The sequence below is a fragment of the Kryptolebias marmoratus genome, linkage group LG9 (assembly GCF_001649575.2).
Source record: "Kryptolebias marmoratus isolate JLee-2015 linkage group LG9, ASM164957v2, whole genome shotgun sequence".
NCBI classification, from domain to species: Eukaryota; Metazoa; Chordata; class Actinopteri; order Cyprinodontiformes; family Rivulidae; genus Kryptolebias; species Kryptolebias marmoratus.
In genome coordinates this window covers 22,624,345-22,650,110 of record NC_051438.1, presented here as the reverse complement: position 1 = coordinate 22,650,110, position 25,766 = coordinate 22,624,345, and the positions used below count along the sequence as shown (strand labels likewise).

The window sequence follows — 25,766 nt, the reverse complement described above, 5'->3', positions numbered from 1 at the left end:
TGTTCTGATTTATACTTATTTGTGCACAGGGCCGAGGAGAGTTAAGCTATGTGCAGAACCTTTTGATGCAATTCTGCATCTAAAGATGGCCCCCTTTTTTCTTTTTTTTTTAAGAAATTTGAGCTACTGTTTTTCAGTTGCTTGCATTTAAGGCATAAAATTGAAACCCCTCCTTTATCAGAATATTAAAACTGAACTCTATCGAGCCAGGGTATGCAGCTTTTTCTTCAGTCTTACAACAACAGGGGTCCTGGAATGTTTTTTTCTTAAGAGTCAGGTCTCACCATTTCACAGTGCATCCTGCTGAGCCAATGAAATCATTGTTGTGACATGGCTTGTTTTCTGCAAAGGTTAGATCCATCAACATACATGAAAACTAAGCCCCAAACAAAGACAAAGGACAATGGGGCTTTAGGCCCACAAAGGCTATGAATAGAAATGGTTCAGAGTGTGTAAGATGGTGTGTTTTGGTTCCTGTTGATGTGCCCTCTTGCTGCTCTCTGGAGACAACCCGCTGCTCACCTACAAGTGCGCGTGTGTGTTTACATCTATCTACACATGCTTATCTGCACGCAGACATGAGCGTCTTCTTTTTTGCAGTTTGATGAGGAGTTCAGTGCTCGACAGGAAGCCCAGGCAGAATCTCAAAAGAAAGAAGAAAGAATCAAGGAATTGGAGGAGAAGATTCAAGCCCTGGAGTCCAAGGTAAATCCACAAAGCTGAATCCCACCACTCTACAAAACACTTAGATATTCCAAAGATCTTCTGAATGTGTGTTGCTTCAAAAAGCAGGAAGAAGAAGTTAGTTATATGTCATTTTTCCCTCAACAATCACACAAATGAAAATGCAAGTTTTAAAAAAATCATAGCGTTGCGGAGTAATGGCACCTTGAGAAAAGGTCTGATTTGGTCAGAAGGATATCTTTTCACACCACTTACAGATGTGAAGGTGCTGTAAGTGGGAGTTCTCATCCATGCAAGAGCATTTGATTTAATAAAGGGTCAATCTCCTTCCTAAGTTGTAGCTCTTTGTAAGAGAGAATTGCTCTATTGAAGCTTTTCCTATGAAATTCTATCATCACTGAGATGGATTGCATTTCTTTTCCTGGCTTCCACATCATTTCTTCCCAGGCAAAACCCTCCATTTTGAGCACAGAAAATGACTGCTATTTCCCCCTTAACCCAATTTTAAACACTTTAGTGCTACCTTGGGATAAAAGGGCAGTTTGCATTTCTGCTTTAGGAATTTAATATAAACTAGCATTGAAAGATTGTATTGCTACATCTGTATCAGAGATGGCTTTTTTATCTCAAAATTCATTCACTGTTGCTTATGTTTGCACTTACCGTCCCAATAACTTCACCTGCAATATGTGGTTCAAGCGGAGATTTCACAGCTCTAACAGACTGTTACTGAAGTTTTTAGGAATCTGTCTTACTGTTCACTCACAAATAGGGCTGTCAATTTTTTACAATTTTTGGTAGGTCTCCTGGCCAAAGTCATGCATGAAGTTTTCTCGTCACTCATCCTTTTCCACATTTAGAGCCGTTTCCTTTTGAAGCAGACCATCAGAAGCAAGAGCTTCTGCCTTCTCAGCCGTTTTTCATTTTGTTTCTCAGTTTTTTTGGCGTTGTATTGATGTGTGAGACTTCAATTTGGTGTTTTCAAGTGTTTTCTTTTTTATTCTAACACTTTTTCCTCCCCCTCCCCTTGTAGGCCAGTATTGTTGCACATTAACAGTGCAGAGAGAGGAAAAAACGCTTAGGAGATTCAGATCTTGATTTCCACCATTTGCCTAAATGTTTTTTTTAGTATACAGAATATAGGGACATAATGTCTCCAGTGCCTCATTCAGAACTTATATACAGTGTGCATTTGTGTTTTATTCATTTAAACTATTTTGAATGCTAATCTAATGAATTAGCACATATTTAAAAGTGCAGGTAATCATTTCTGTGTGTTTTGGTTAAATTATTTTATAATTTTATGAGCTAAAAGCTTTTTTTTAAACTCATCTTGAATAATCTGGTTCTGTAATAATAACACATTGATTCAAGGCACAGTTTTACAAAGACTGTTCAGTTGCCACCCACAGCATCTTTCTGTCAGACAGCTGTGATTCTGCTGCTTCAGGAAGACTCGGCTCCAAATGCACATTTTGTAACCTACTCTATGTTTGACACAGTGCGTTAGAGTAGTCATTAACTGTCAAAGTGCAGAACCTTCAAATTAATGTGAGGACATGAATTCAATTTGTCCATCAAAGCAGCTGTGCGATTACTGCCATTTTGCAGAATATGAATGAAGTTACAGCTAACCCTAACCTTTCATCTCTTAGACTGAATTCCTGTCAGATATTAAAACACATGCATGTCTGAGTTACTTCTCTTCACCTTGTTTGTGAACCCAACATGTTTAATGAGAGTCTTTCTCCAGAACTTTGGCATTTTAACAAGCAGCATGTTTGATGTGTCTGTTTGATTATCTCCCAATTGAGCTGAGTGGAGGTTCTGCTTGTAAACACCAACAAAGGACACTGAAATCACAAAGAAATAGAACTCATCCACTATTCCCTAAACCTTTGCTTGCAACCATTCAAGGCAGAAGGGAAAGCTATTCACTGAATCGGCTCTGAATGTGATGAATAATGTAGCACTGCAGTGGTTCGCTGGAACACTCTGCACCATCCCATTAATAGGTTTTAACAACCTGGCCAGCTTGTAGCTGACCCAGCATGGCCCCCAGAGGAGCTGGAGGTGTAGTAGACCTCTCTCCCTGTCTTTTAACACCAGACTGCCGTCTACTCTGACTGAGTATAGAATTTGACTCAGCTGACAAAGGCAGCAGAACTCACAATAAAGTAACCACTTATGGACTTTGTTGTTGTGAAATTGGACCAACTTCGAGCTGAAATACTGTCTTTTAAGTGCATCACATACAATATGTGTCACTGTTGCTTCAGTTGATGGTCAACAGTGCACAGAAAAGAGGGCAAACAATAATTGCAGAAAATATCTTTGGCTTGTACTTTGATTTCTCAAAATTATTATCTTTTAATCTCTAAGTGTAAAGTATATTGGAGGAAGTCGTTTAGCTTTAAATATCACGCTTTAACACTAAATTCAAAGCTTTTTGCAAAATAAAAAGTTATTTTTAAACCACACACTGAAAAGTTTCAATCTCTTTTTCCATTTTGCACATTAAATATTTAGGCTTCTACAGTCTATACTAGTAAGAGGTTTTCTGTGGGATTGACTCCATGAAAAATATTGCATTTTAGTTGCTGCAGACAATGTTCCTATTTTCTTACTTTGGCAAGATTGCACAGACTGAAATATCAAAGCAACAATGGGTACATTTCTAAAACAAAGACTGCGCAGTGAAATCAATGCCCATCACACATCTGAGGGTGCAAAGTTGAAAAGTGTTTTTGTGATGCCAGAGGAAAAGAAAAAAAAAACACGGAAATGGAAGAAGTTTTTATTTTTTTTAAGGTGCACCAACTGTCAGTGATGCCGTGCCGCCTGCCTTTTATGCAGTCATTGTGCTACACTGATGTTCTTTTGAAGACAGATTACATCTTGTTTTAGGTGTAAAAGTACATCACACTCTGCCTCTTGCACATGAAAAAACCTCATTCTGACATAATAGGAATATATCTCTGTACTACCATTGTCATTAACTGTGTAAGAGACCTGCTTTTTCCTTTCCTCGCATCCTTCCTGTCTTTATTGTGTTTGCTGTGAGTTTTGTACCTGTTGAAGTTTACTAGTGTTCCTACTCAGCGTCTATCTAACCCATCCTCATTTGTGCTTCTTTGTTGCCATCTGTGTTGTGACATGCTTGTTCCTGTGGTGTGCATCTCTGGTGTACGTGTGTGTGTGTGTCTGCACAGTTAGCTTTTGAAAAAGACGAGCTCAAAGAGGCTCAGAGACTCATCAGGGAATATGAAGCCAAGGTGGGTGCCCTTTTTGCATGCATGGCCCTTGACGTGAATCTGTTTAATCAAGATCAAAACCAAGTAAATATTAAAAGAAGTGAAGTGAAGAAGTTTCACACTGTCCAATAATGGGACTGATCTTTTGTTTTTGCATGATTCTTTTCACCTTGAAGTTCTCTTTAAATTAATATTATATTTAAAATGAGAAATATCTAATAAGTGTCACTACTCTACAAAATATATAATATTATTCAATGCAGATATATCTTTTGGTCATCAGATGTAGTTGCAGAAGCTGGAATTGTTTGTAACCACACACTGAAATTACATACTTGTTTATATGCAATTTTCATAAACAAACACTTGTGATTAAATTTTCTATCAGAGATGAGCTTGGAGCAAACATTTAATCCCATCACATTCAGATTTAATTAGCTGCCCAGCTGACCTCCTCATTGAGTCCAGAAAAGTTTGCATCCAAATTGGATAAGTTAGATTTTGCATGAAACAAATTTTCTATTTTACATGGAACTGTAGATGGGCTCTGTTAAATTAAAAGTTGTTAAGAAATGTCTGAAAGGCAAAATCTGGTGGAACAACATGCATTTAGGCTGTACTAATAATGCACACAGTAATGTGCACACGATGGGAATTTTTGCTAAGGGGGCGTTTTTGACTTCACTTTCACTTTATGATGTTAAATTTAGACTTCGTTGTCTAAATCTTTGCACATAAGTTGTGGTTTTCTCACAGTGACTTTACTGAGCACTTCTGTTTGGTAGTTCAGAAACACATAAACACTGCAAATAAAAATGGGCTGAAAATTATGATGCAAAACAAAACCTTTATTTATCCTCCATGAAAAGAACTTTAAAAAAATTGCCTTTGATGAAAGCAAAATGATTTTTTTTTCCTCTTTTGGTATTGGAGCCAAAGTAAATTCCTGTGAAAACTGGGCTTATGATTTGATAGATCAGAGAGATGTGGATAAAGAGAAAAAAGGCTCCTGAGTAAGAAAACAACTATGCTCTCATTCAGCAGCTAATATGCATTTATTCTCTCATATTCGTTTAAAAAAGATTGACAGACGTGTAATCACTGCATGCAGATTTTCAGTGAGGGGCTCTGAGCAATCTGTGTGAGGAGCTTCTTGCAGGACACCTTTTTAATTTTTGCCCTAATAGGAAATCTGTCAATGCCATTATGTAATGAAACACTATGTAATGTCTTTAAATATGAAGCCAATTACATTTTCCACACACAATCAAGTGACTGGGGAAAATATACATAGAGGGGAATTGGTTTATGAAATGAGAAGTGGAAATCCTTTTGGTAAGAGCCGACATCTAATCTAAGCCCTATTCAAGCAGAGGTGTTGTAATTGTGGAATTTGCATATTTTTTTCCCCTATAAACATTATTCTATTGGCCTCATCGTTGACTCGCACCGTGTTTCTGTGCATGCAGAATGTTTGATAGCGCTAGCATGTCTCAGGTGAAAATTAAGTCTCTGTTTACTGTTTAATTGCTCACAACTATGAGCGCGCATAATGATCAAGTGATGTGAAAGCAACATTCTCATCAATGGGAAATTAAAGCGCTTGCAATATTGAGTCTGTTTCTGCAACGTTTTATCAGTTTTGAAATATGGTTGTTGGGAATTATGAATGCATTAGATCCACCTTTGGCTAATATGCAGCTTTTTATGCACTTTTAAAAATGTTCAAGAAGAATTACCGTCCTAATATCAGATAAACTGGTTGACGTATTAATGCTTTAGTTGTACAAGTATAAACGAGCGCAGATTTCAGTAGATATTTTGTGACCTGTTAAATTGCGCGTTTTTAAGCAACTAAGACATATTGTACAGAGAACAGTTTCAGAAACCAAAGTACATGAATTCAAAGTATATTTGCATTGATTAAATATCTTCTAGAAATTTCATCACTTTCTCGTCAGCTGTGTAAATTTATGTCCTTATTATTGAGATCATAACACTTAGCGACAAATCACATGAGTAGAACATAATTTATTCTCGCTCCGCTTTAAAAGTGGGTTTAGGAAGTAACTGTCTTATTTTATGTACTGTCCCTCCCCCCCCATTTATATTCACGTGTGACATCTTTTTGATCCTGAAGTTCATTCCTAAAATTTGTGAATCATTTACAGACAGAGCTGAAGAGATTTGTAACTACCGCACAAGAAGCTGTTTCAGTGGATTTTACAGTTTTGTTAGATTACAGAATTCAGATTAGCACCAGCTAAAGGGAACTTCACTCATTCATACCTGCCTCTGACATTTCCATCCTTTAATTGCAGAGTTTTGCAGGCCCAGCTGCTACTGGAGGACCACCTCTACCAGGTGGTCAGGTACCCCCACCTCCGCCACCACCTCCTCCCCCACCTGGTGGCTGTCCCCCACCTCCTCCTCCTCCTCCTCTCCCTGGCCAGGCTGGCATTCCACCCCCACCTCCACCTCCTCCACCCCCAGGGGGAGGACCTCCACCACCCCCACCTCCCCCAGGCTGTGGGCCGCCTCCTCCTCCGCCGTTCTTTGGAGGCCCTGGAGGGCCTCCACCACCTCCTGCATTGCCAGTTGTCAAGCTGCCTTATGGACTGGAGCCAAAGAAGACGTACAAGCCTGAAACTGTGATGAAGAGGGTCAACTGGTCCAAGGTACGATAATCTGTGATTTATAGTTTCACGTTCGCTTCCTGTTATAGGTTTTTGACTCAAAGAGAAATGTGTTTTTCTTTGTCCATAAAATATTATTCAATCTCTGCTCTTTCACACAAGCAGTCATTCTACACTTGTTTCAGGAGAGTCTGGATCTTGCAAGTCTCCACAATAAAATGCAAAGTTCAAAGTTCAAACCAGGAGAAGATTTATTCAAATGCACTCTTAATCTACTCAAACAGCCGTTCAGCCACATGCCACACTATTCCGCTCTCAGCACTCATTTCAAAGGATTCAACAGTAAACAATTTTCACTGCTCAAATGTCATTGGATTTGCACAATCTTAGCATAATTGAAGTAAGAATGGGTTGTGCAATGTTCCATCACATTTGAATACAATTTCAATGGTATATTCTTCTCCATCTGGGTTATATTATACCACAGATAATTTATCAACAGCCCCAGGAATTTTTAGCATTGGTGTAATGTCTTTTCACAGACACTTGTGTGACTTTGTGCTTTAGTCTTTAATTAGTGAATGCAAGCAAAATTTGAGAATCATTCTTTTGGCGTCATTTTAGCTGTCTGAGCTGTGTTCAGTGGCTTTAGTGCAATCGGATCTTGTAATAGAATTTTTGTATCAGGTGAAATAATCTCTAAAAAATATACCTTCATTGTTGATACGCAAAATATGCCTAAAATATCTAAGCTTTAGAGAAACTCTGTGTGAGTAAAATTATAAATGACGTATAGCATCAAAGAGTGACATTTCTGCAAATAAGGCAAAACAACACAAGTTTTAATGTTACAGGTTTTACTTTGACTTCTTTCAAAAGAAGCACAGCGTGCTTTCAGGCATGTCATGCAATCTCAGTCAGTGGACGTAAACCTATAGAACTTGCTCAAAATAGGTTGGACAAAAAGGTTTGAACTGTGCAGCCCACAAATGCGCAACTGCTCTCAGACAGTCTTCAAACCGCATGAGCAGAGATTACAGATGGCTTTCTTGAAAGATTTATTGTCAGGATGGTCAGGGTTTGCAGAGCCGTGATCAAAACCAAAGGTAGCTGCTATAAAGATTCAAAGAACAGTAAGATTGAACTTCATGTTGACTTAAGAGAAGTTAATCCTGGAGTGCAATTCAACGCACGTTACAGGATGAATTATCATTGCTTCAAGAACTATGCAAATCAGTGTAGGTTATGATGCAGAGCAAATGTTCATTGTTTTTAAAAGTATACATAAACAGGTAAAGGTGCAGAAGGATTAACTTTGCCTCCACAGGAAATTTAGTTTAATGATGCAAATGAAATTCATATCAACCTGAAGACAATCTGGTTCTCTTGTGTCAGTGAAGTGGAACATGACTCATCAGTCTTCCCTGTGTGTGGCAGATGGAGGTACAGAACTTCAAGATTTGACTACTATTTAGCAGTTTATAAAAAGAGGAAAACATCAGTGTTTTGGAACCTGCATTGCTTCTGTCTTTTACCCCAAACATGTCCAACAACGTATGATTTACGCAGACAAAGATGACATTATTTACAGTATGTTTCTAAAACTTAACTGTACTGTTTCATGTGAAAGTACAGTTACTTTAATCTTTCCAAGTTCATGATTTGCTGCAACATGTGTGTGATGATCTCTAGCTACAAATATTTAATGTACATGTACATTTTTAACATATTGTAGCTATTTACATTTTTAATGAATACAGGAAATGAGATGGCAGTGCTTTATTAGCAAATGGTGTAATATTAGACACACATGGGACAAGGATGGCACATATATTTGTAGGGAAATGTCAGCTTTGTTTAAATTTAAAATGACTTTTAAAGACTTAATATTTACTACATATGTATACAGAAAAAATAGTAATGAAGATAAAATAGGGCACTGTGCACAAGAAAAAATAAACACCAAACACAAAAAAATGTTTTCTAGCTTCCATTTCTGTCCTAAACTCAAACCCATTACCATTTATATAATTACATTTTAGCATAATATCAAAATGCTGATCACAAATATTTATGAGGATATGGGAATGACTGAACAAAGGGAAATATGGATGCAATCGAATGAAGAAAATAACTTCTGGTGCACAAAGCGCCATGAGACAGGCTCATATTTAAGCTCCACATTAGCTCATTAGCTCAAGTCGTAATAAATGCCTTCCCCCAAACACCGAGAGGCTATCTTTATTCCGTTCAGGCTCTGCAAGAAAATCCTACAGTCACTTAATAGACCAAGGGTTCAATAACAAATATTAAGACGATTTTAAAACAAATATCCTTTGGTTTAGAGAAAATAGACCAAAGGAAAATAATAAATGTTCAAAATAATTTTGCATTAGCTAATAAGTGACTTACAGATTCATGTGGAGATAGATTTTTAGTCAGTTACGTGTGTGTGTGTGTGTATACAGCATGTACACAAGTTTAATCCAGCCAACCTCTACATTCACACACACACTTCTACAGTCAGTTTTGAATCACCAGTTAACCTAACATGCACATATTTTAGGATGTGGGAGGAAGTCAAACAATCCAAAGAAAACTCTTGCAGGCAGGCTTTATGAGAACATGCCAACTCCACACTGAAAGGTTCCAGCAGAGGTTGTGACCGCTGACCTTCTTGTTGTGTGTGTGAGTGCCACACTGTCAGTGGTATTACTCTTAATAATAATTTTAGCAGAAGTGATAGTGGGGAGGAAAAAAAAACATATCTTAGGTCTCAAATCTTTTTTTCTTCCTACTTATTTATTTGCACTCTTTCCCTGAAATCCCAGACATGACAGGTTGCACTCGAGGACTGAATAAGGGCAAATACAGGTGCAGATTTGTTTTTTATCTAAACCTTACAGAAAACAAGGCCATAGAAGAAGTTTTATAAGCCTCCTTTAAAGCAACCAGATTCTCCAATTCTGCTCCTCTTACCACCATTACTACACGGCCTTGAGAATGATTGTGGACTACCAGCTGGAAATCTGTCTGCATTGCATAAGTGCTTTGCTTACATGTATTTTTTTTAACTCTCTGGTTTTAGTCCAGGTCCTAAATAAATTGTCATAACAGAAGTACTTCAGATGCTCTCCCAGTTGCACTCAACAGAATGTATAGCAGAATTGCAGTGTCACACACATCATTAGATAGTAAAAAACTGCAACCGATTAGGTTTATTTATCTTTGAATCTATTTTTACACTCCTGCTGTTTCTTTTCTCCTGAGCAGCACAGGTGGGAATGAAAGGAAGAGTCAGAAAGCTCTCCCAGTGGTCTGCTATTGTCTCAGTGTGCATCTGGTTGGTTGCTTTGCAGAGACATTCCTCTTTGACCCGACTCTCTGATGGAAGCGTGTACACTGAGTTGCAAAGATGCAGACCTTTGATGTCTCTGTTCACTCTGGCTAGATCTATTGAAACATCGTTTAGAGTGGTCATATTCATATGATGCTGAACTTCACTTTCTATTTTTTTCTTTTCTTTTTGACCTTTTGTATCAGTCCTTTTTGCCACACAAGGTCATGTGTGTAACCCCTACACAGGAAAACACTCACAGACCCTATCTTCCAGTGAGGAGAAGTTTGAGTGGCGGGTTGATGGAATGACGCTTTCTGATTGTGCCGATAATGGAATCCTTGTGTCATTGCAGATAGTGCCTCAGGAAATGGCAGAGAATTGCTTCTGGATCAAAGTCAAAGAAGAGAAGTTTGAGAATCCTGACTTATTTGCTCAGCTTTCTGTCTGCTTCTCCTCACAAAGTAAAGGTAAGGAGGTGTCATCTCTCTCTAATGCAATCTTAATTAATCTTCACACACGTGTTTCATTTAGCCTCTCAGGCAATAGTTGCTAAAGTTCTTTTATCTCGTGACATGTTTTTTCCTCACTGAAATGTTAATTATCTGAAAACCAAGCATTTATTTCAACACTCTTGAACATCTCTGTATGCTCTCAGTTCAAATGTCTTTGCCAGGCAGGGGAACCATTGTCTTTGTTGCAGTATGTGTCTTTGAGAAAGCTAAAAAGATAAATGCTGTATTGCTTTTTCTTGCACTGAATTGCTACAAATCCTTTTTTTAGTGCACAAACTTGAACTTGTACATATATGTGTGAACCACAGCAGTTATGCTTGGTTTGCTTCTTGCCTTTTCCAGTTCAGTAGACCAATCCTCTATCAGGGTAGATGCAAGGCTTCGGTGAAGGAAGCTTTGGGAGTTTACTTGTCGCAGCCAGTTTGTTTCTCAGATACACAACCAGGCAACTTGACTTGCTTATGGATAACAGAAGTAGTGCAAAGCAATTTTTTTTGTGGAAGAGGGTGTAGAAAGGCATTTGATGTTCCCCCCCAATGACAATTTGATTGTTTTCCTCTTCTTTGACAGTGAGTGTGTACACCCCTCTAATTCTAGCAGCAGTGGGAGGGGAAAAGTCAAAGCTCTGTCAAGCACACGAGTAAAATCGGAGCTCTGTCAGCGTGTGTGGACATAACTATTCTGAATTCTCCTTCGTTTTCCATATATCCAGCACCTATTTGGACACCAGTCAGCGTGCCAGCAGTTTCTTGCTCTTTTTGTTGCAGCCTCCAGGTCAACAAACTAGACTCATCCCTTTTTTTTGTTTTGTGAAATCAACAGAATTTTCCCTAGGCTGCTGCAATGTGATTTTCCAGCATAATACAGATGGAAAGAGGATGTGGCTTGGAAAGAACAGTTGTTGCAAAGCTTAAAGAAGAACTCAGCAGTCACACAACTTTGTTTTTCAGTGGCAGATATTTGCCAGACGCCATGTTTCCTATATGCACCCTTTTTGTTGCTCGTTTTGGTAACAAACTCTCTTTTTTTTTGAGAGGGAAACAAATTGTAACTAAGGAATCAGACATTTATAATAAATGTAAATCAGAACTGTTATGAAGTTAAACTCGAGATAAATCACAGCCTAACATTTGTAGTTTTGCAACACATAGCTGTAGTTCAGCTTCAAACGCCCTTTTAAATTCTTTATTAACTTCACTTTCTTGCCCACTGGGGTTAATGAAAAAAAAAAAAAAAGAAAAAAGCTCAATAGATAGTCCATGTTCCCGCTGGCATGGTAGGAATTCATGATCCAGCATTCCCCCTGGGAGTTACCTTTACTGGATCCCTATCAATTATCCCTGCAGCGACTTCACTGAATCAGCTCTTTTCCCTCTATTGTTGAAACAGAACATGATTTTCTCATGAATGAAAAATGCTGTTTAATGTTTGATACCTACCCCCAACCCCGTCAGTGGAGTTGAAAGTCAATGAGAGGAGCTTTGATGTAGATGGTATTGCAATTTAAAGAGAAAAAAAAAATTGCTAGGATGGATTTACCCAAAATAAGGAAGTCGTTCTCTTGTTTTCCTCTGTTGCACGTTTCATAATTCATTCAGAATCATCGAGTACAGTGCATGTAGTGATAGTTGTAGTTAAACATTCAACATTTTGTCAACAAGATCCCTGCTTTACATCTATTTTGAATCAGAACTATTTGTTTTTGACTTGAAACTCGTGAAATTTAGAATATTTTGTTGAACAATGTAGCTGCAATTTTTATTTGTTTATGCATACACAAATATATACATAAATATATTGTTAGCTATTACTTCCTAAGCCAATGTTTTTTTTTTATTTTAGCTTGCTAAGCTATTGCTTTTTATTGTCCCCCCATGTTTGCCACAAGATGTGGATATTTATAAGTAAAACACACTTTAGGGCCTAGTGTATTGTGAAAGATGAGGCAAGCAGGTGTAAATGCTTTCCCTACAGAGCTGCCCTCGGAAAATGGTGCAGAAAAAAGGCTTCTGTTATCTCCACCTTCCTTGGGATTCTTGCTTGTTACTGGCATTGTTGAAGAGCAACACTTTGGCAGTGACAGAAAATTAAAAAAAAAAAAAGAATCACTTTTACGGCCCCCAATTTTCAGACGCTTATTGTGCTCAAAAGCCTCTAAAACAACTGAGAAAGCAAGACTGTCACATCCCCCGCTGCTTTTATAGGTCTTGCTGTTTAATGAGTTTTACCAAGAAAAGAAATGGAAATCGAAAGGGATCTCAAGCTTGGGTTCAAGTTTCGAAGAACCCCTATTCATTCATTCATTCATTCATTTAGTCTCTTGCTCATTCGTTTGCTTGTTCTTTTGTTCATTCATTCATTCATTGGATTTATATTTAGATCTAAACTAGCAGGTCCTCTTGGGTTGTCTGGTAATTCTAGTGACTGAAAGAAGCAGAAAAAGTAAGAAATGCATAAATTGTACATTTGAGTCTGTCAAGGATCATAGATGATGATGATGTCTGCTTATTTTTAAGTTTCACTTTTCTGTAGTGATTTGGATTTTACGTGTATTTGGATATGTCTATAATGTCAGTAATTAGGTCTGAAATCAACATACAAGTCAGCAGAACAAAAGCTTAAAGCAGCAGCTTTGATCAGCTCACACACTCAGCTGTTGTGTATTCTCCGGAGTGTTACACGTTATGTTTTACCCCCAGGCCCTTTTGGACATTTTCCGAACTAGTGAGCTTGCTGGGTAAATGCTGCAAACAGTCTGTTGTGGTTTTGTGTTGATGCTTTTTTAGAAAATCTCCTCAGTGGATTTGTGAATAGGGATCTAAGCCTTACACACTTAAGCAAAATAATTTTCTTTTTTACCCTCAAAAATACAAGGCACCCAATTGTTTTTTTGTTTTTTTTAAATCATTGCTTTTTTTCCTGCTGTTCAATTTCTGTATATACTAAAAAAACATTGAATACTGTATATGACTTTGTATATGACAGAGGGGCAATCCCTTTTTCACACAGGGCCATCTAGGTTTATGAGATATATTGCATCGACAGCCATCTTTATTTGCGGTGACTTTAAAAGTTAATCAGTTGTAGATGTACAATCAATGATTAGTTTCTCAGAGTTTTATCAAAATTTGTTCACTAGGTTGAGATATTTTGCTAACACCGCAGACAAAGAAACAAACTTGCCCACGTGTACAGACACAGGCAGAAAAGTTATTGCTTTTTCACTTTTGGTGTCAAGTTATAACAAATAATATGAACAGAAAAACAAAGCTGTCAAGCGTTTTACCTAAAAAATCCAGTGTTAAACTTTCAGGTTAAGAATAATGACTGATTTAAAAATTGTTTTGAAAAAACCTGGTAATTGTGGTTTCAAACTGCACCCTAAAATTCATTTTTCAGCTGTGCATTATTCTATCGCTTCTGTTAAGGAGATGGCATTAATTTCCTTCTCTTACATCAGCCTTATTTGAATGGCACGCTGTGCATACTGCATCTGATTTTCCAGTGTTTAGACTAAAGCTTGTTTTATTTTCAGTTAGGTAAAAAAATTTGTTAAAGATACATCTCAGTCATGGATGTCAAGGTTAGACATACCTTTGGAGCCGCTGTGTGCTTTGTAATCATAAAATTGTTACCACCCCCACACAGAGATAAAAAAATCTGTTATCACAGACAGACATCTCTATTTTCTTTCTGTCACTAGCCTGGTTTTTCCACATCTTTACAATTTGTGTATGAGGCTTTAAATGGGCCCCGCAGAACAACCTGGTCCTGCTAGGAGTTATTTTATTCTCTATTCAAATAGTTTATTCCTTTTTTCCTTTCTTTCTAATTTTTTTCCTTCTTTTCTGCATTTACTCTGCTGCATCCTATCTTTCTCCACACTCCTCTACTTTGACTCAGGTCTTTTTTTTATTTTCCTTCTTCTTTGCTCATCTCCCCTCTCTCTGCTTTATCAATCAGTGGGTTGTGCTTTTGTATGGCTCATGGGATCAAATCAGATTCACTCTGGGATTGAATGCGTGTAGCCATGGCCTCCTGCATTTGAAAGCCAATTCATTCAGCTGGAACTTTGCAGTTCAATTTGAAACAAGATTGATGTTGGCAAACTTCACACCCCCTCTCTTCCAAAATGTTTCCTCCATTGCCCACATCAATTGCTGACGGACAAAGGGCATGTGCCACTTTGTAATGGTGATTTTTGTGCTTCTCAGCAGAAACAGCACAATGGAAGGAGGTTGCTTTACTCAACAGCAGTGGAACACCATCAGTAACCGTCTTTTGTAAATGTTAAACCACTTTTGACAATTTATTACAGTGAATTAGAGATTTATCTTTGTAGTATTTGTATTTGTCCTATATTCAGGAATGAACCAACAATGTTTTAAGTTGAATTAAGGGAGTTGGTGTTTTTGTCCATTACGTGAAAACACTCCTCTTTAGTACTCAGTAACACTTCCAGAGGAAAAACAAGCTAATGAAGATGTGAGATTTCTTAAAAATGGCAAATTTTACTTAATCCTCATGTAAGATAATATGTAATATGCTTAGGCTCTGTCCACACTACAGCAGATTTTTGAAGTGGAAAGTTTTGAAAACATAGTTTCTGTTAGAAATGATATACCACTGGTGACATGGTAAAGATACAGTGAGACAAACTGTGTTTACTAATGAGTTTTGGGAGAATTTATAGCTGAGCTAAGCATGCTCTTTCTCTATATTTTTATGTCATCAATAAAGATGTTCTTGTAACCCAGTGCCGTGCACGGGTATTGAAGCAGGGACTGTACTCTATTATAATACTGGATTCAATACAGGATCTCCGAAGTTATGTGTTGGACCACTTTCCCCATAGACTGGTCCCAGTACAGGTTTAAAGTCCATGTAATCCAATAGGACTTTGCCCTTATTGAAAAAAAAATAAATAAAATACAGAGCAGATAATTAGATTTTTCAGGTGTTGACTCATTGATTCACATAATTCTTATTTTGCTGCTGTAAGTTCAAAAATTATTTTTTCTACCATGTAATTAGTAATTAGTAATTTCCTGCCTAAAAAAAAGGATCATGTACCACCTTGACTGTGGGCAGGACAGTAGGGAAGACTTAAAGCCCCACATTGCCAGTGGGCAGACTCTGGTCCCAAAAATACAACATGGCAGCTCCTGTAAATTGGGTCCCGCTGGCTTTTATTCCCAACAATGAGAGAAGGCACACAGCTATGGTTTGAAGCCAGTGCTTAACTCACCAGTTCAACCTGAAAACAAAGCAAACACACAGCAGGATTAACTCCTCACTCATTTTAGACACAGTATCTAATTAGATGTATATTACGTTGTTTTCAAAATGATGAATAGCACTTTGACCAGAATGGTTGGATGACCTTTATTACACTATCATCAGCTAAAAGAAAAAGACAAGTTATTACATAAGAAATGTGAAGGTTTTTTTCATTGGCAATGTTTTGTGGCCATGTGTGTTTTAGAGAACACCACTGGTCCAGGTCAGTGACAATCCAGCTTATAGTACTTCTTTGCTGGCTTCATATCCACCTTCCACATATAGTAAATATAATAAATTAATTCCTGTCTTGAGGATTATAAAAAAAGAATATTCTACATTTTCAGTTATCCTAAATGTATTATCTGTTAAACAAATGTTTAAAATTTAATGCATTGTACTATTATTATTTTTACTCTTGATATTTTTTTTAGCTCCATCAAACTGTGCTATTGCCATAAAAGTCAGGTCTGGAAACTTGACTAAAGCCTGACTATAAGTGATGGCTGCGCAATCATCCTACCTTCATACCAGAGGATTTGATCAAATCCTTCAGTAGTTTTGCCCACTCTGACACCCGCTTTCCTTTCCTGCTGTCGCTCCAGCTCAACCCCACACATTAACTCTCTCCACCAAGCTAGTGTGGTGAGGAGACACCGGCAGACTCTCAATCCTTGCTACAAAGCCCCAGCAGCAGGGTGGTAATGACCCTGCCACAACAGCAGTAATGATGGAATCAGTGGGGGGTTTAGCTGCCTCTCTGACTCCCCCTAATAAGTCGCCTAATAACTGTTAACATCAGGACTGACCTGGTCGCTGGATCAAACACACCCATGTATGATCGGCCACCTCACATGGCACTCTGCAACCTCTCCGTCAAGAAAACTGTTGCTGACCAGCAAACTGTGCCTTTCTAGTGACTTCCCAGTATGAGTCTATGTGAACGTGTTGGCTTTTGAAGCACTGCAGCATCTGCTGCAACAGGGAATACTAGTCAAAATATAATAATCCTGTTAAGCTTTGTTAATTTACTCACAACATGCATTGTTATAAAAGCTAGTTGCTCTTGAAAGGAAAAAAAAATCTTCTTGAAGTTCTGCATTTTTAGATCCGATTTAATAAGGGCTTTTGTTTAATGAATTTAAGCTTAGCTCAAGAGACACTGAAGCCCACTCTGGAATAGTCTGCTTTGAATTGGTGGCGTGTGTGTAATAATAAGCTTTAGACATTCTTTATGTCAACATTTTCTGAAGTTAGGTTTGATAGTTTTGCCATGTTATCCCAGAGAATAGAGCTGTTTATTACCGATTGTTCTAATTGAGAAAAGGGAACCCCCTGCTAAGACAGCTTCTTTAGTCTCTTAACATCCCGGGCTCTTATTTTGTAAATTTTATCCTTTTCTTATTTTCCTATTTGAGCTTTTTTTGCTTGCTTCTGAAATCATCTTTTTGGACATGATGGGGGTTCATCTGGCTTTAGTCCCAGCCTTGTACAGTAAAAGACACACTCTCATATTTTCGGCTCATTGTTTAACAGGCTTGGTCTTTCACAATCAAGATCACCCATTTTGCAAACTGTCATCAATGCATATAAGGGTAGAAACAGGTTAGAGCAGAGGCTGTATTTTGCAGAATAGTTACAAGTCTGGTCATATTTCAAGCACTCATTTCTGGATTTAATATCCTTTAATTCTTAAAATAAGGCAAAGAGGCTTTTATCCTTTTTTTAGAGGGGGGAGGGGGGCGCTTTAAATTGTACAATTTTCCATATTTTAAAGAGGATGCCATTAATTGCTAGTGCAGGCAGGAGACATTTGTCTCAATAAAACACAAAACACCCCGATGTTCATTTCTCTCTGTTTGGAGCAGTTAGCCCACTGTGAATATCTCAGGGTCAGCCCTTTTCTTTGCTTATCCCTGCACGTTTTTAATATATTACATATGAATGGAAATTAAGCTCTTAAATATTAACGACAAGTAATTAGTTTATTGTAGGAGGATATATTATGTGTGTGTTCATCTGTGTGAGAGAGCGAGTGAGTGCAAGTGAGAGAGAAATTTCCTCCCTTTCCCACTTCATATTGCTTCGCTGTGATGTCCCACTGATTTTAATCTTCTCTTCTCAGATGAGAGCCATTCTGGCTATCACAGTGCACTTTAACTTTAGCCCTCTGAATATTAGCTGTCTTTGATACCTGCCGCTTACAGCCTCCCAAGTCTGCACCCTGCTAACTTTTATGTTCCTTCAGATAGAATGTAATGTTCATCAAAACTGCCTCTTCGAAAACAAATATCTCGGAAACTAAATTTTTCATTTTTATTTTAATCTTTGTTTTTTACTTTCTTGGTCTTTGAAAACACTTGCTTGTGATCTCAACTTTTGAAACAGCTCATGAAACTGCCCCCCTCCACCCAGTTAATCTTTACTATGTTTTAAATTATGTATTTTTATATTAATTTAAGTTCAATTTTAGCACGTAATGATTTTTTAAAATATAAAGTAGGTAAGGTTTTAACATCATCCTGAATTTATGCTTTAAACAACAATGTATTTAAAACCTAAATGCTGAGCTTGTTCATTCTTACCTTATTTTTAATAACATTCTAGCTTGGCTTTCTTCTATTATTAGCATTACTTGACATTTACTTATATAACTTTTTATGTAACATTGTGCCAATAAATATAATTCTGTATCAGTTTAATGGCATTGTAATATAGCTCAAACAGATTTTAAACAGGTTTTTTGTTGTTGTTTTCACCCTCAGTCTCTTTTTCTCTGTCATCCAAATCGAAATGGTCTATGAGCCTGTTTAATTGAGTGATAGGATGCTTATTAACAGTGGGCTTTCCTTTAAAATTAGGACAATTTCAGCACTGTCACTGGAGCTTTTCACATGAAAAAGCCTCAATGGAGTTTCATTAAATAACCCCCATGATTCCAGACAGCAGAATATGGAGTACATATCTAATCCAGCTCAGAAATAGGAGAACAGAAGCAGAGAGTTTTGCAGGGAATACGTGATGTGCAATTGCTCATTTCTCTTTGCATGGATGAGTTACTGCACTTAATTTGACACTTTTGAGTGCTGTACGGAAGGAATTCAAAAGTTAGTGTTGTAGTGGGGATTTGATTACAGTTTTTGTTTCCTAAAACTATGAATTAATGCAAACTGTCAAAAAGGAAAAGTCTGAAGAAAAAAAAAACAACTTTTTTTTATTTCTCTAAAAAGTTTCTGTTTCTACATTCAAATTTGGCTTTTCATAAATTTATTCCAAGCAATTTATTGACTCTCAGCATTGTTTCAGCTTTCTCGCTCCATTAATTTCAGGGGTTGATAGCTTTTGTTTTACTTAAGCAATGGTTGGCCCCTTTTTTTCTTTGGTAGGCCTGTAGAGGGTTTGTTTTTCAAGCTATTACAAATCAACCACCCGCTGTATTTTCTGATCTCAGTTTAAATGAGATCGAACACAAACTCTGTTGGTTTTGTTGTCTAACTCCGACCTCAGAAGTGCTTTTTATTTGGCTCCACGTTGACTCGTGATTTCCACACAGATCAAAAGGTGCCTGCAAGCCCCCATTTCTCCTCTGACTAACACTGTGCCTGACAGTGCACAGTAGCAGTCTGAGTTGGTTACATGGCATTAAGTTTAATTTGTCTTTGAGCCTCCTTGGTGGAATTGGTTTGTGGCCACAAATGGGCCGGGGGGTGACATTCCCACAGCCGATGTTGTTGGGCAGGAAGAGAGCAGAGACAGAACAGCATGAAGGGGGGGAAAAAAAGGAACCGTGGTGTCACTTGCAGGATAGGTAAACAATCTGAATCCACAGTTCAAGATGGTGCCTTCATGAATTTAAATAATCAAGACCTCTTGCACCATGGCGAAGAAAATTACTTCACAGATAGAAAATGTCGAGATGAAGGAGAGAGAGAGAGGAAGTAAGGCAGACGGAGCAACCTGATTACAGGTGGAGCTCCTGACTTGCCTAAAACAGGGGGAAAAAAGGCAAAACACTAAAAAAGCCACATTTTCAGGAAAGTGATACAACTTTGAACCACTTGAATTTAAGACCAAATAATCTGTTTGATTGTTGAATATTGTTTTTGTAGAAATAGGAATCAGTGCTTTTCAATGGTGTAGTTTAGATGTGGTTTATTAAATGCTTATAAGGCCTGCTGAATAATGATGCTACAATCTGAGGTAATTTAGATCGCTGTCAAATTATTGCCTTTATTCATATAAAGACATATTTTTGCATTTTGTAAAAGCTAATTTCATTTTCAAGCAAAATGCAACAGCATTTCTGTCTTCCTTTTTTTGAACCGCAGGTCTGCCCCCATGTCAGTCCTATCATGTTTTTTTTTCAGTTCTGAAAGTGGTTTGGAGATGGAAAGGAACAAATAGAGGATGGGAGTATGAATCGACACAGTTCTCCTCAACAAAGACAACTGTTTCACATGAAGCAACAAGAAAACATTTGAAATGAAATTTCATGCAGTATGTCAGAAGGCTTTCACACAAACCCATTTGGGAAGTTGGCAAGAATAGGGTCCGCAGTTTCAGAAAAAATGTTTTGTTGGTTTGTCGGACAATTATCTGTTTAGCACCATCTATCACAAAACACAAACCAACAAAAGTTTAAATATTGGTATGTTCGAAAAGCACAAAAAGAGGTTCGCAGTTTAAAAGTTTTCCCCACCTGTATATTTCAAGCACAAACAATTTTAGTGTCCTTAAGGATAAATATCAGTGAATTTAATCTTTACTTTTCCTCTTTTTTTAGCTGAGTTTTTCTTCCTCCATGGCACTTTCATGTCCTTCTTTAACTTCAGCTTCTTATCAATTTATTGAACCTAAAGGCAGTAGCTTCTTAATTTAATGTTATTGTCTTTCTACGTTATCCGCAGCAAACATGTTTAAAATCTGTGTTCTGACATACATTTTATTTTTTATCTCCTTTCAGTTTAAACCATTTTTTCTCTCTCTATACTTAGCCCTGTTGTACTATTATGGTTAAAAATAAAATTAAAATAGTTTTCTGAAAACAAGTCACGCACTTGATTTTAAAACTATATATATATATATAAATTATCCTCCTTCATTTGATAAATCTTTTTGTTTGTAGTCTTGGAGACATTCCTGTTGGGCACCAAAAAAGCAAAATAAAAGTGAAAATATTTTCTACATTCCAGGATTTAGGGATGCTTTTTAGAAAAAATCCAATTTCATTAAAGTCATGTATTTTCTTATAATCTTGCCGAAACTACCTTGAAAAAAAACAAACAAACAAAAAAATGTCTGCACAGCAAGGCCTTGCAGTCCACCTCCAATCACAGTAAGCTGTAGGTCTTTTCTGGTGTTGCACTATTATTGCACTTTTGCTCCACCTACACATTCAAGTAAAAGGAAACTACATCAGTAACACTTCAGGATGGAGGTAGAACCACGGGAATTTGATATTTGCTTTTACTTAATGTGTAAGTACACCAGAGACTGTAACACCAGATCAAGTACATTAAACTGCAACACTGGCTCGGTTAACATTAAAATCCACAGTGGGCGGACAGGCAGCTGAAAGATATATTCCAGCAGGTGTTTCATCATCTCTGCATTATATCCAGACCCCTGACCTCTGTTGCTCATCACTATCCAAGAGCCGGCTGGTGTCAAGCTTGTAAATGGATGTTTTGCTGCATAGAGAATACAGGTCCAACCATGACTGGAAACTGTTAAGTCGGAAACTGAAGGTTTTAAAGACTTAGTAGATTACTTTGAGTGTGGGGATTTGCATTAAGGTGCTTTTGCTCTTCTGGCCTCTCTTTTTAACTTTTCAACTCTCTTCCAATCCTGCTACGGCTGAGGTAAAAGTTCTTATTAACCTTTCTGAGGCCACAGGCATCTCTCGGATGGAAAGACACCACAGACTTAATGTGTAAGATAAATTAACCTTAGAGGGTTGATACAGCTTGATTTTAATTTTAATTACACTGAGCAGTGGAATGCATTGGATATTTGATATCTGAAGCAAATGTGAGGAACAAATTACACTTTTTATTAAAGTTCAGCTGCACTGAAATGAAGAGCTATCTTTAAAAATAAGTCTTAAAGTTGCCTTCAGTTTGAATATGTCACTTCATACATTCAAATGCAGCAGAATTGATTGCCACGATTTGCATTCTAATCTTTTGTTTGTTTGTTTGTATTTTAATTAAAGGTCAACTGATTTATTGGTTTAGCTAATTAAACTACCAGAATCAGTGGAATTCGTATCAATATGCTTTTGTCAGTTCCACAGTCACACAGTTTTTCGTGGAAGCTCAATACTGGGGGTCAAGGAGATGTTAATGTTTAAACATTGCCACATTTTCACTTTGGCATAAAAAACAGCTCCATAATGACTCATTCAAACTCATCACTTATTGGCATATCAGTACACTGGGATAACAATGGACATGCACATTACTGATGCAACTCTTCTACCTCTTCATATGCTGCTTACGTCAACTCCATTTATGCTTGGGATAAAGATAGATGCTCAGATAAACATGAAGCTCCATATTCAAACTTGATTTTAGCTATAGTCATGAAAGTAATCACTGCCATAGATGCTAGTAATTTTTCGTGTGTCTGGGTTTATGTTCACAGCAGGTTGGTTGTTCACTATATGCCGCTAACTCTGTGCAAAGGTTTCTCAAGAAGTAAGACCAGTCATACAGTCTCAAAACATCTTCCATTCACGGTTGTTTAGCAACTGGCACCACTTTTCTACTTTAATTAGACGCTTTTGTTATTCTATCATTTTGATTGTGAAAATGTCTGTAAATCATGATAAGGTTTTCTTATTGTGTTTAATATAACCGTTGATCTGCCAATGGGTAATTAAAATGAAATCAAATGAGGTTTGTTTGATTAAATTAAGTTTAGGAATAAATGTCAGGTTTTCCTACTGGATCCAACTATATTTGATTGAAATTCAGACGCTTCACATCGTAAAAGGCTAACACTCGTGTTACTTTTCGAAGCTGCTCTTTTTCTGTGTTGTGGCAGCTGTTCTGGCCCGGTGACGCATGTTAGTACTGTGAGTCCTTGCTGTAAACTCAGAAAATGATCCTTCATGGGATAAAGCAAACTTGTTTATTTTTTAATCTTATTTGGAAATAAATTTGTTTATTTATTGATAATTCATCTGTTTGGTTTTGGAATTTGCAAGCTTAAAGTTAAGACACAATTCAGAATTCTGATCCATTTTACACTCATACTTGTTTTGCCTCTATATAAGGAAATTGTTGGATATTCAGCCGCTCCGTTCCACTTGGCACTTTTCTAAGGTCTGTGGTCATATATTGCTACTTTGAAATATCATGTTTTATCTTGTTGAACTCAGTATATTCTTGTCTTCATGTTATTAGTCATCTTTTGCGCTGCACTTTTTATGCTGTAACATCATTCAGCTCTATCTATTCTGAAAATGACGGCTCCATTTATCAGTGACTTAACATGGAGGTAACATTATCTACTCTGAGTATTGTACGCTGTGATACACTCATAAAATCAGATGAACAAAGGACACTTTATACTTGTATTCATCCTCATTCTTATTCTGATTAGTGCCTGCAGTATGGTCAAAGATTTACCCCTCTAACACTCATTAATTCTAAAATAACTGGGGCAGTTTCTTCGACGAAAATACTGTAGACCTTTTACAAATCTACTACAACTGTATCTATAATTGAATGTGTGAAGCCCCCCTGCAATGTAATTAGATGCCCTGCTGTTTAGTGAAAGCAAGTTGAAGACAGGTGCATATCGGTCACCTTGTAGACCATTACTCTGCCCCTGACACTGATGGTCCACACTCCAGGAGGGCAAAAAACAAGTTTCCTCTCAGCAATCTCCTTTTATGTTCGCTAAAGTTCAACTGAGAGACAGACACTTGCATTTGTTGTAAAGGCTTTTCTTTTGTGTTTCATTTGTTTATTTGTTCATTTTAATGACTTTACTGAGTAGCAGACCATAATGAACACTGATGCCAGGCAGAAAAGAGGGCAGTGACAATTCCCCGGGGTTAATTGTTGTGCGTGTTAGCAGGATTGCAGTTTGCCTCGCACTGCTTCTATTCTCCACACTCTGCACAGTGGTGGAAGCAGATGCCTGAGCAGGATGTGATGAGCTGCTGGTGTATTGGTTGACTGAGCAGGGCACACTAGCCACTTTGGCCCATGAGTCTCTCTCCACATCTGAGTGCAGGCTTGTTCATTAAAGGTGTGGGAGACGGTTTGACCCTTATCGAGTCCAGAATGACCTCAGTCTCTGTGAATGCTTCATTAGGTTTGCTTCTCTCATATTGGTCTGCCTTCCTTAATCTACGCTTCTACTTGTGCAACTAAATTGTGTACACGTTGTGTTTGTGTGTCCTGATGCGTGTACATATTTGTATGTGTGTTAATGAGGGCTCCTGGTGGTGTGTAATTAACACAACAACAAATGTCCCCAAAGGGTAAGATTAACGTTGAACACATTAGACACAATGGAGCTCGGGAGAGACTTTTTTTTTTGCTTTGGCAATTAAATGTTTTGTGTGTGTGTGTCTGTAAGTGAGACCATAACTCGTGTTGGCATAACTGTATTGCTGCCATCTCTGCCTCTCAGACAGATACACACACGAACACACGCTCGCACAAAGCCAGCTGTCCCTCTGGATTTGCGGGCTCTTCACTTGCAGGCAGGCGGGATTCTGTCTGCTTTCCTTTTCCCTGACTGCCTCCTCCACACAACCTGGTCCAACAAAGATAAACACATGCTGGGTAGATTATTAGAAAAGTAGCAACAGCCCCACAGCGGAGCAGCCAGCACGTCATTGTTTTACATTTGGGGTGGTACATTGTGGAATCCGATTCAGTCACCCCCCAGGGGGTTCTTGTACGTTCTCACACACAGGTGGGTGCTGATACCAGCATGACAGCTATAACACACTCTAGTGATATTTCATTGTCAAAATAAACTCCTGACCTATTGTTTTCACTAATGGCCCATTACTGGTGGTTTAGATGCTCAATGGCTTTAAAGCTAAAGTGGAAAGTTAGTGATTGTTTACGGCTTTATGATTCAGATGTAGAATAAAGTATAAACACTTTGTTTTCTCAGTCAAATCATTCCAACATCACATATGTTGATACGTATAAACATGCTTTTAAGAATCTATTTGCAAGTCATTAGAGGTGTTTAGGATTCACATTCTAATACTTGAAGGTGTTATGGTTTGGGTGTATAAATGAGTGGAGGATGCCGTAAGTATGATGCAGCATGAGTGTCGAGTTTCTGTCATTTTTCCTAAATTAAATGTTTTTTTTATCACTTGTCATAAAAAAACACTCCTGTTTTTTTTGGTTTAATTATTTTTTGTTGTCATACTTATATATTTTCTTAATTTCTTTTCTCTTTGCTCTACATTTCAGTAAACTACTTGTTTTGTTTCACAAATGATGTGCTAATTCTGCTTTTAGATTTATTCTGCGTAACACTGACAGTCTGCATAAATACTTTGACATCAGGTTTTTGTTCAGAACACGCTTGTAGACTTTCTCTAATTTGACTACAGATGTGACAGGAAGGCAGGGTTTGTGAAAGACTGAGCACAGGAAAAGAAAATTATAAACTGTGGGCAAGAAACCAAATGTGAAAGATATTATGAAAAGTGAAACTATTTCAGATGAAAGCAGTGATAGAGGGAGACTGATGTGATAGGTACACTCGTGGAGGCTGTTACTGCAGCTAAAGAAAGAAACATTTCCCAGCAGAGACTTGTGTAAACAGCACCTCATTTCTGTCAGCTTAATTGGAGAGGGAGTAAGCTACAAAATTTTTAAATTAACTTTACTTCACTGGAAAGAAAACACAACGTATTTCCTTGGTACTCTGATTTCATTGCATTTTTTTTTTTTTTTTTTTACAAAGTATACAGTTCTCTAACAGTTATATACTGTGGATAATTATATACAGGAGTTCAAAAAGTAAATGCAGTGATGTATCTGTGTTATTTTGTCTTCTCTGTGACATGTTT

At 37.6% G+C, this 25,766-nt stretch overlaps 1 protein-coding gene across 5 annotated transcripts in view; it reads left to right on the top strand.

The window, feature by feature from the left end:
• The window catches only part of diaph2 (diaphanous-related formin 2), a 347,968-nt gene that overhangs the window by 125,380 nt on the left and 196,822 nt on the right, over nucleotides 1-25,766 (top strand). For all 5 annotated transcript variants that reach the window (XM_017408298.2, XM_017408297.2, XM_017408299.2 and 2 more), the window contains 3 exons: nucleotides 601-705; nucleotides 6,260-6,616; nucleotides 10,267-10,381. In XM_017408298.2, coding sequence (XP_017263787.1) covers nucleotides 601-705; nucleotides 6,260-6,616; nucleotides 10,267-10,381 — 577 coding nt within the window. The remainder of the gene's footprint in view (nucleotides 1-600; nucleotides 706-6,259; nucleotides 6,617-10,266; nucleotides 10,382-25,766) is intronic.